This window comes from Glandiceps talaboti, chromosome 16 (assembly GCF_964340395.1).
Source record: "Glandiceps talaboti chromosome 16, keGlaTala1.1, whole genome shotgun sequence".
Classification (NCBI taxonomy): Eukaryota; Metazoa; Hemichordata; class Enteropneusta; family Spengelidae; genus Glandiceps; species Glandiceps talaboti.
Window position 1 is genome coordinate 21,826,104 of NC_135564.1, and position 12,217 is coordinate 21,838,320.

General features: G+C 33.9%; 1 protein-coding gene across 2 annotated transcripts in view; it reads left to right on the forward strand.

Annotated features, from left to right (window-relative positions):
• LOC144447233 (zinc finger E-box-binding homeobox 2-like) overlaps positions 1-11,516 on the forward strand; it is a 32,110-nt gene extending 20,594 nt beyond the window's left edge. For both annotated transcript variants that reach the window (XM_078137134.1, XM_078137135.1), the window contains exon 5: positions 4,508-11,516. In XM_078137134.1, coding sequence (XP_077993260.1) covers positions 4,508-4,752 — 245 coding nt within the window. In that variant the 3' untranslated portion in view covers positions 4,753-11,516. The remainder of the gene's footprint in view (positions 1-4,507) is intronic.
• Positions 11,517-12,217: the final 701 nt, after the last annotated feature.

Here is a 12,217-nt window from a genome sequence, read left to right on the forward strand (position 1 = left end):
GTGATTGGTCAATTCTTCCTAGACATGTAGCAAACTTTGGTATAAATAATAGCAAATTTGTGATATCTTGTATTTAAAAAAATAGGTCTTTTTGGATCAAAATTGCAAACTAAATTTTATGGCAGAAGTTGAGCTTCATTTTGTCTACAGAGCATACTATTCTGTGGAATGTCACACTTTGTTCATGTTTATTGATACAATTGACTAAAATATGAGAGTGTATATTTGATAATGCTAGAGCTAAATTAGATATTATTAATGAATAGAAAAGATTTCTACTGTCATAGAATGACTTTTAAGGTCATTTTTAAGAGCGTGAAAAAAACCCTTGTATTTAGATCACATAGCTGTTTTGAATTTGGTACACGTCGTCATTGTAGCCTATCTATGTACAATCTGTATACAGAGTATTGCAAAGATCACCAATTACACAGATTGCAGATTGTATTGTACTTTACTACTTACTTTAGACGATAACGACCACTCACTTTGTTTCAATCTTAACTTTATACTAGCTGTGATATTTAATATTATATTATCCAATTTTTGCTGTGGGATTGTGTTGTTGATATTTGGTGATATTTGGTGATATGTACAAAAAATTGATATTCTAGTATACTAATTTTTTTGAAAATCATCAATTTTTAAAAGTTAGCCAAAATTTGACTGAGTGTAGCGTTATTTACTTGACTTGTCAGGTAGTGTGTAGAGAAAGTTAAAGAGTATTTATTGCCATGAAAGATTTGACATTTTCTGTTTGAATAGAATTTGTTGTGAATTCTTTATTACTAAATGAATAAATATGAAAGACAAAGACAAAGTGAATCACAAAAATGTTTTAATATTTGTCAGAAAGAAAACCTAGATATTATAATCAGAACAGAACACAGGAAAATTAGTAAGATTTCCATGCAAAGTCTGCATCTTTAAAGTTATAGTATTCCCGAATGATTCAAAGCTGTGTAAGTCTTATGTGCAATAAGTAACATTGATATGACCTCAATGACCTCTGCTTCCTACCTGGATTTACATCTTATGTGAAATTGTATTCTTTTCTTTGATTGGTCAGTCACCCTCCACGGGAAATGTAGAAGGGGTACAAATGATTGGTCAATGTCTACTATCAGGAGATGTATATAGTATATTCAGAAGCTATTTTTAGTTTTTGTGCCAATCAGGAAAAGACATTGTTACATTTTGTTTTGTTAATTCTGATGAACAGTTCACAATATATCTGTAAATAGGATGGTGTCAGCAACACTTGTCGGAATATCGTTACTCAAGGGTTTCTGAAAATTGTGAGCAGCTTTGACCCTGTTAATGTAACATTGTCAGATCATGTTCAATACAGTAGGTGTTAGATTGTAGTAGAAGGAAAGTCAAATGTGTCCAATATAGATTATAACTTCACTATTTAGTATCTCACATTTGTGAAAATCTTCAGCAAGAAAATTCAAGTCTGTCGTCTTCTTTAGCTCTTATCAAATATTTGTAAATCCAAATGTGTGATTTTTCACGAACATTACAGAATGAAATCCTTTGCTGTGAATTAATATTGCAAAATCAAATATGCAAAATAATGAGATTTTTTTCAACTAGACTGGCTGGCTATCAATTGAAATCCCAATCCACACAAACTTGATACTGTCACCTATCCTACTTTTCTGATATTAAAAACATTTCATTTGAATTTTTTTATTTCAAAGTGTTAGCTGCCATAAATCAAAATGTTAAATGGACATTAGATAAATCGATAAAAAGAGAGAATGTTAAGATGATTGGTTTAGTACTAATATGGAGTCAGAAAGGTTACAATTGTAATGCAATCAAGGCTTATCATTTCACTTCAGACTACCTAACATTTTAAGACTGGAACACAGGCAGTTTCTCTCTCATATGGGAATTGCATACATTTGTTTATCAATGTCGACTTTCAAACATCGCATACTAATGAAGACATACACACTTTGTGAACCTTAATGATAGCCATTGCAGGTGTTCCCGTAAAGGTGAAAGTAAAAGTGAACCAAAGTACACCTGAAGAGCATGTCAATGTGTTGATCATTTTGTGGACAAAATTATATTAGTATCCGTGACTAGATAACAGTGTATGCCAAGTGTGTGCTTCCTAGCTGTTCTCATAACATGATTAGCTCTTAATGCTATTGACTTTAATTGTAAAAAACATGTTATTTAGTGCATTAAAACAGACATGGACACACAGATTAGTAGTGTATAGCGCCCTCAACTCCAAAATTGGAAAAATCCTTTGTCTAAAATTGATCATTGTAGTGTTTCAAGTTCAACCCCTCTTTAAAGTATATGGTTACCTGTAATTTGGCAGTAATTTCCTGACTTCTGTATTTTCCAATCAAATAGCCCCCTAATATTAGATTGGCCATTAAAATATAATTATGAGGTTTTACTATTATTTATAACCTTTTATTTTTTTACTTTATCATAGCTTGCTAATTAGGTAAACAATTGTAACGTTATTTACACTTGAAAGTGGTCAAAGGAAATCAATACTGAACCAAACTGAAAAACTGATACCTCAGTTTGTCTTTTATAACCTAACAATTTTTTTTCTGCATGCTAGTAATTTGTGAATGTGCTACAACATATAATTGTAATGGAGTGTCCAATTGATAGATGGATACCATTACTTTCCACTTCAGTTGAACACTATGTTTACATGATACAGATTTCCATAAATATATTCTTGTATCACTTCCTTGGTTATTGATTTGTTATTCCTCATAAAAACATTCATCACTTGTAAGAGAGTACAGACATCATTTCAAACTTACATAAAACTTCAATACTAATTTAGTTATTGCTTTCATCAAAATATTCTAAAATGACTGTTAGCAAATGTGAGTATTTCAGTTGATTCATTCTTTTTAGCACAACTGAACTTATAAGGTTCAGTAGTGCTATAGGCATGGCAAAGTGTCTCTGTTTGTCTGTGTGTGTGTGTGTGTGTGTGTGTGTGTGTGTGTGTGTGTGTGTGTGTGTGTGTGTGTGTGTGTGTGTGTGTGTGTGTGTGTAAACAACTGAAAATCAAAAACCACTGAACCGATTGCCATGATATTTGATGTGTGTATTACCTTGGGTGTCTTGTTGGGAAATTGCTCAATCAAAATTATTTAACCACCGGTGTGTGATTTCAGTCAAAAAATGTGATTTTTGGTCGAAAAACTTAAACTCAAAAACTACTGGGCAGATCAGTCTGAAATTTGTTGGGGACATTCTTAAGGGTGTTTAGATTAATAATTGTTCATGACATGATGATCCCATCAGTGATATGCAAATTAGGGCTAAAATGGTTAAAAATCTTTAATTCCAAACTACTAAGCAGATTGAGCTGAAATTTAATGGGGATGCATCTGGTGTATAGATGAAGAAATATTAAGCATATTATGATCTCATCAGTGATATGCAAATTAGGTGTAAAAATGTGAATATTGGTCAAAAACTTGTATCTCAAAAAGTACTTGGTCAGTGAGACTGAAACTTGGTGAGATGTTTCTGGAAGTGTTATTCTGCAGATTTTCATCAAAAGATTTTGACACAATTGACCCTAGCAACAATGACCACCCCTTAGCAACAACCAAATGGCAGTATATTTTGATTAAATAACAACATCATCTGATAGGCAAGTGAGTAGACATTCAAACAATGTATCCAAATATCCCTAGCAACCATGATCACCAGCAACCATGATCACGCCTATAGCAACAGTCAAACGGTGGTGTATTTCACTAAGATAACAGGGATTCATAGACAAGTGAACCAACATTCAAAAAGTGTATGCAAATATACCTAGCAACAAGACCTGCCCATAGCAACAGCCAAATGATCACATATATTGCAAAGATAACAACAGGGATTCGTAGACAAATGAACAAACATTCAAAAAATGTATGCAAATATACCTAGTAACAAGACCATGCCCATAGCAACAGCCATATGATCACGTATATTGCAAAGATAATATCAGGGATTCATAGACAAGTGAACAAACATTCAAAAAATGTATGCAAATATACCTAGTAACAAGACCATGCCCATAGCAACAGCCATATGATCACGTATATTGCAAAGATAATATCAGGGATTCATAGATAAGAGAACAAACATTCAAAAAATGTATGCAAATATGTCTATTAAAACAAGAACACGCCCATAGCAAAAGTCAAATGATCGTGTACATTGCAAAGATAACAACAGGGTTGGATAGGCAACTGGATAATCATTCAGCAAATGAACACCTATACCTAGCATGGATCAGCATGTGGGTAAACGTTTTTTAAAAACTGTACAGTTGTGCTACTATGCCATTGGCGCTATTTTTAACATCACTGTGACAAGAGACACACAGACATACATACACACACACACACACACACATACACATACAGACACACATGCATACACACACAATAATAGTTTGTCAAATTAATGTAAAATGTTGATATTTTATTTTTTTATTTCCTATTTGTAGGTAAACGTCCACATCAATGTAAAGAGTGTGGAAAGGCATTTAAACACAAACATCACCTAATGGAGCATTCTCGTCTACATAGTGGTGAGAAACCGTATCAATGTGATAAATGTCTCAAGAAGTTTTCCCACTCAGGATCTTACAGCCAGCATATGAATCACCGCTACAGCTACTGTAAACGTGAAGATACGCTACGACAACTTAAGAAAGAACCATCATCTGCATCCACCATGGCAGACGAATAACATGCAAATTTTTTTTGAAATATGCAAATCTTATTAATTGAATCATGAGCAACTCGTGAATTATGAACCGATTGATTAGTACGCTGAAATCATGCAAATTATATCCATGGTAACTGTTACTATGGCAATAACATCTTAATGTAAATAGGCGTAATCAAGGAAATGCCTTGACAAGTTTCTTCCATTTTTATAGATTATATAATTTAGAAATATTAAAATTAATTAATTTTATAGAACAAGAGACAATCAGACTTTATTTAAATCTTACATTAACATAAGATAAACAAGAGAGACGTGTAGAAAGTATAGACTAGGTAAAATGATGCTGAGAATTGTAGAAAGTATAGACTAGTTAAAATGATGCTGAGAATTGTAGAAAGTATAGACTAGGTAAAATGATGCTGAGAATTTTAGAAAGTATAGACTAGATAAAATGATGCTGACAAATCATATATAGGGTTAGTATACAGTTATGTACCACAGTAATGATCACATTTTGCTTTTTAAAAAATTGGTTTTGATAAATTGTTGATTGTTAAACATACATTGTCTTCCCAAGTTATTTAATGAGGTATTGCTGTCAGGAAGTCTAGCGTTAAAGGCACACAGAAAATAGTGTGGTTTGTGTTATCATATTAAAAACACTACAATTGTTGACAGGGGAGTTTGGACTATCTTGCCAAAGATATTCAATACCCAATTACTTGAATCCACTGCTAGTACCACCCCTATTTGCTTTTTTCGCTTATACACTGCCATTCCATTGTAAACAAAGGGTGATACCAAAGTGTACTACTATTAGGGGGTGGACAGTACCACCTCTACTTGCTTGATGTATACACTGCCATTCCATTGTAAACATAGGGCGAAACCAAAGTGTACTGTTATTTAGGGGGTGGGCAGATCACTATCTACCTCTGGTGAGGGGAGTTTGTAATTTGGTAGGTTCTAGTATAGTATGCTTGGTGTTTTGATAGACTCCCATTATCAGATATTACAGCAATACAGTCAGACATCTTTTCAGCAACAATGATAGCAAATAGTAGGACTTTTTGAATGTATGAGACTGTTCTGGAAAAAGTTGTTAGACAGTAACAACTTGTGAACATTGTGATATTTGTGGTGCCATTGATATCAAGTGTAGATCAATTCAGACATGAAACTTTGCAAAGAGAACATTACAAATAGTCTAAGATGCTAGCAATAGATTTCTCACATTCTACAACATTTCATGAATAACAACTAAAATCTGACTTTGACTTTGACTTTGACTTTGACTTTGACACAGATATTTTTGAAATACACATGTACTTGTACATTGAGTTTACTTCCATTTTGAAGCAGACAACCACCAAAGTGTAGTACTATGATATATTATATTATAGCAATATGTACTAAATACAGACACTTTGTGTCCACAATCAAAGGTGCTTAACCTTTGTAAATGATTCCAAAAAAAATTATTTTTTGTCAGTTGTATTTTATCATTGCCTGATTTGTAGAGATTTGTAAGTTTTGTAGCAGGTAGTGCAATTTTTGCCAGAATCATGTATCCAATTTGTTTGATTTTAGAGACCGCAAGGCAAATTAACATTTTTGAATAATGAGTGATTTTGATGTGTACATGTACTTGAATTATTTTGGTTGAACAATAACAATATACACAGAAGACAAATATTTGCTTGTTGTAAACAATTGTGAAGCTCAGTATAAAAATGATTACTTCATTGAGGTCAGTCACCAAATATGAATTTGTGTCAATATACTTAGACTCATTCAAATAAGTAGATTTGGTGTGAATTTCTGCCACAAAAACACTTCTAACCAGAGAATGTTTCTGTTTTCATCAATTTTCTTCAATAATCACAGATATTACTAAACAAGAGGAAAGTTCAATTTCTTTGCTGTCACGGCACATTGTGTTTTCTTTTGAAAGAAATGAAACTTTTTGTTGGAAGATATGAAATGAATAAGTTAAGAAATGAAGTACCGCAAACTTCTTGTCTTAAAACATTTATCAAATTTGTTTTCAACACTCTTTTTATCAGTCCCCGCCGGACGAAGTCCGGGATGGGGACTTATGGATTGGGTTCCGTCTGTCCGTGCGTCCGTGCGTCCGTCCAGAGCCGTTTCTTGGAGATGCCTGGACCGATTTTTTTCAAACTTGGTACAGGGGCAACATACAATGGCATACATACAGTATGCACGTCAATTTGTTTCATGATACAATCCAATATGGCCGCCTAGCAGCCATTTTGTTTGCAAATTTTCCCTGTCTAAAGCCATAAGTCAGACATGCTTGAACAGATCTCATTCAAAGTTGGTATTAGAACAGTGTTCTATGACATACATGTGCATATTCATTGTTGTCATGATACGATCCAATATGGCTGCCTAGCAGCCATTTTGTTTCCAAATTTTCCATGTCCAAAGCCATAACTCAGACATGCTTGAACAGATCTCATTCAAAGTTGGTATTAGCACAGTGTTCTATGACATACATGTGCATATCCATTTTCATCGTGATACAATCCAATATGGCTGCCTGGCAGCCATTTTGTTTGCGAATTTTCCATGTCCAAAGCCAATAACTCAGACATGCTTGAACAGCCCCCCCCCCCCCCCATACCCGACCCATCCTTTATTGTTGAATGGTTTATTCCATCATGTCATCTTGAAGAGTAGGCATGTCCCATGTATCCAACGAGGAGACACAACATGAGTAGGCATGTTCCATGTCCAACGAGCAGACACAATATATCTAAGTCTGTTTGATTTAGGTTCACAAGTGTTGTTGTGTGATCAGAGTAGTGATATCAAGAAAATGACAACATAAACTGCCAGTTCCTTAAAACCCAATCATAGCGGGGACTATGTCATTCTCAATGACTTGTTTTATGTTATTCAGATTATACAAATCTGTATTTCATTTGCTATATTAAACTTGTTATAGTCATTCTTTGCTTCTAGATATTATGTATTCTAGACAGTTGAGATTTGTCCATCACATCAAGTTGGATTATTCTGTTCTTAGTTTGAATAATGCATGAATAGTAGGACATTGACAGAGACGTGTCACCAGATTTAGTATAGTGTTGTCTGTTTACCATGTACCTACCTTCTTGTCAACTTTAATTTTCTAAAAAATTTTGCTTAGATATCTGATGTATACAGTTGATATGCCAGAATTTTCTTCCCCAAAAATGAAAAAGTTTATAAGTGATTTCCACTATCCTTTGGATAAATTAAGTATGAATATATAATTCTACCAGAATTAAAACATTTTGTTCATTTGTACGGTCGGACTGAATCTGGTTTATGTGCAGTTGTCATGTCCTACAGCACAATAGCAGGTGAAATTCAAATTGCAATAATGCCAAAATTAATTTTCAAATATACACTTTTTGTCAAAACTGCCATCCTAAGTGAGTATACATCATAGACCCTGCAGTGAAATTGCAGTGGGATCTGTGGGATCTGTGGTGATTTCATACAAAGAGTGCCCTCGATCCTAAAAGGTCAGAGAGGGGAACATGCCAAAATTGTTGTCACTTCAGTTGTTAGCCACTGTCAATGGTGTGTTTGAGTACAGTTTTTTAAGAGTCAGTAAGTTTCAAAGATTTCACTAAGCTTTAATAGAACATTATTTTAGCCACTGCCAAACATGACAGAATGTTTGTATTAGTTCTAATATTTGTCCAGTATATAGAATTCCATTTATCAGATGTGCCAGTATATTTTATTTGTCAATTTTTATTGAGAATTTTTCAACAGTATTACTAGCAATATTTGCACAGATTTCAAACACTGCCAGCCACAGGTCACTTGCCATTTTTGACCATTTAAGTTTTCTTTTAAGATGAGATTTTTAAAGAACTAATGCTTGAAGTGTGCTTGTCTGAGTACTCATAATAACTAAATTTGAAAACATTTCAAGTTGATTAGTGATAGGCTAATGAAAATGTGATGTCATTACTTGTTGGAGCCTAGCAATGGTTACCTGCAGAGTGTGATCATGTGGTACATTGATGTATTAATCCTGACTACAACTCACTTGTGACGTGTGTAAGCAATAACTCATTAAAATACACATGTAGTATGGAGATGACTTCATGTAGCCAACAGTTAGCAGAGTTTGTATGACATCTTTGATTGTTTGGTTGATGTAATTAAACATTTGTAAATCCATGTCTGAGGTCTCTACATGTACACATTCTCACTTCCAATCGAGGTCAATCATAATGATGTTTTCAGTGAAACTATCAAGTAAATAATCAAATATAAAACTGCCTTTGTATTTAATCAAAATGAAACTAAGTTTTTTCTGTGTTGTGAAATTCTTGCCATAAGAGTTTGTGTCCAGGGTTGTTGTTTTTTATTATAATATATTATAATATATTCCTGCCATTGTTTTTGCCTTTTGAAATGTTTCTTTCATTGTTTGCAACCACCACAAAAACACATGTTATTTCTAAACTACATATTTTAACATACCAACAATATAAAAGGGGCATGTGTGATGTGTGTGAGTCCATTGGACTTGTGATGAACTACAAGTATTATAGAGTAATACAGCATTATTCTTCTTTTAAATTTTCAACCCTTCCTATACATTTTTAGCACAACTGAACTTGTTCAGTAGTGCTATAGGGATCGCCCGGCGTCTGTCTGTCTGTGTGTGTGGATGTGTGTGTGTGTGTGTGTGTGTAAACAACTTAAAGTCAAAAACCGCTGAACCGATTGCCACGATATTTGGTGGGTCCATTACTTTGGGTGTCTAGTTGGGAAATTGTTCAAATCAAAATGATCGCATCACAGGTGTGTGATTTGGGTCAAAAAATGTGATTTTTGGTCAAAAAACTTAAACTCAGAAACTACTGGGCAGATTGGTGCGAAATTTGTTGGGAACATTCTTAAGGTGGTGTAAAGTAAGATTTGTTCATGACGGGATGATTCCATCAGTGATATGCAAATTAGGGCTAAAAATGTGTCTTTTTGGTTAAAAATCTATAATTCTAAAACTACTGAGCAGATTGGGCTGAAATTTAATGGGAATGTATCTAGGGATGTATGGACGAAGAAATATTAAGCATACCATGATTCCATGAGTGATATGCAAATTAGGTGTAAAAATGTTCATTTTTGGTCAAAAACTTATATCTCAAAAAGTACTTGGTCAATTAGTCTGAAACTTGGCAAGATGTTTCTGAAACTGTTATTCTGCAGATTTTCTTAAAAACATTTTGACAAAATTGGCCCTAGCAACCATGACCACACCCTTTAGCAACAACCAAATGACAGTATATTTTGGTCAAATAACAACATCATCTGGTAAGCAAGTGAGTAAACATTCAAAAAATGTATGCAAATACCCTAGCAACCATGACCACGCCCATAGCAACAGCCAAACGGTGGTGTATTTCACAAAGATAACAATAGGGTTTAATAGATAATTGAATAAACATCCAAAAAATGTATGTAAATTTGCATAGCAACAAGACCACGCCCATAACAACAGCCAAATAATCACGTATATTGCAAAGATAACAACAGGAATAGAAAGACAGATGAATAAACATTCCAAAAATGTATGCAAATACCCTAGTAACCATGACCACGCCCATAGCAACAGCCAAACGGTGGTGTATTTCACAAAGATAACAACAGGGTTTAATAGACAATTGAATAAACATTCAAAAAATGTATTTAAATTTTCCTAGCAACAAGACCACGCCCATAGCAACAGCCAAATGATCACGTATATTGCAAAGACAATATCAGGAATTCATACACAAGTGAACAAAAACATACACAAATGTATGCAAATATATCTAACAACATGACCACGCCCATAGCAACAGCCAAATGATAGCATTTATCGTAAAGATAGCAACATGGTTGGATAGGCATCTGGATAGTTATTCAGCAAATAAACACCTATTGTTAGCATAGACTAGCATATGGATAAACATTTTTAAAAACTACAGTTGTGCTACAACGCCATTGGCGGTATTTTTTGTAATGGTATGTCCAAACATAGCCTTACTAACTCCATGGATATGTTATTCCATTATTTCCAAAGGGGATTTCCAAATATAGTACTTTTATCAATCACAGCAAAGTTGATTAATTAAATCAGAGAGTGGCTCAAAATATTTTGTGATATGTTTGATGTGTCAAGAGAGGGCATTATAGTTCTAATGTGTTTTTAAAAAGACATCAAATCTGTTCCTTTTGTTTGTCTGATGAAAGTTTATGATTAAAAACACCCCTCAATAATAATAAGAAGTAGGAAAGAGTACTATAGCTTTAAAACAGAAAAACAGTCTAAGTTTGAAATCTGTTCAACTACCAAACATTGTGTACAATCATTTAGACTTCCATTTTTATTGACCACAATGGAGGGGTGTCAGAATTAGAACCATCCTTCATGAATTTTGTAGTTGAAGGAAATATTATGGAAGGTAGTACAACATCCAAAATGTTTTATTGTTAATGTGAAGGAACCTCTCATTGCTGGTGATATGTAACATCCTTTGCCCCCCCCCCCCCCCCACTTTTTCAGTCTTTATTGTGTTTGCTAAAGTATTTATTTGAAAATATAAAATGTATATTTTATTTCCTGTTTTTATGTGTATCTGCATTGTTGCCGTTTATTTATTTTGTTGCTATAGTTACCGTTGCCCAGGAATACTGATGGCAATAATGAAAACAAAAATAGAGCACCTTCCTTATTTTGTATTTTATGCACCAGACATTTTAAGCAATAAAGAAGTTATACAACTTGTTTAATAAGATATTTGTATTTGAGTCAATTCTTAATCATTCACTTAAGACACTTGGTACTTGAAGCTTTCCCATCATTGTAATATCACATATCATTGTTGTCATTACAACAATAGAACATTCCGCACCAGCCAAGAACATAAACATTATCATGGCTAGCTCACAGAAATAAGCTTTTCCGGCTGTCAACAAATACATGTATCATGTGTATGATTCCAATCCATTCTCAGTCAAGAAAAAATCCAATATGGTCGCCGAATACGGTTTTCTGACACAATACTACAAAGAAATATTATATCCTAGCTATGTAATTTGCTTAACCTTTCGATTGGACTGTATGTATGTCATTCACGGAAGCAGATTGAATTGTGCTCCATATGGCCGTAATGCTGTCTTTTTCTGCCTGTTTGTGTGCATGTGCAATGACTCAAATCTTGGTTCATGTGTAACATCTGTGCAAGCGTCTTCATTATTTGCTCAATTTGCTCATTTGCTAAAATAGAAAGGGTAGGACACTCTGGTACACGGGTCTTCTTTTTCTCCATATGTGTGAAACTACATCACCCTTATTTTCATGGATGCTAAACCAGTTTGGGGCAAACGTCCAGGTATTCATGAAGCCAGTCAAGAATGCTGCTACATTTTCTCTTTCATTCAACTGTTTATTTTGAGGAGACAT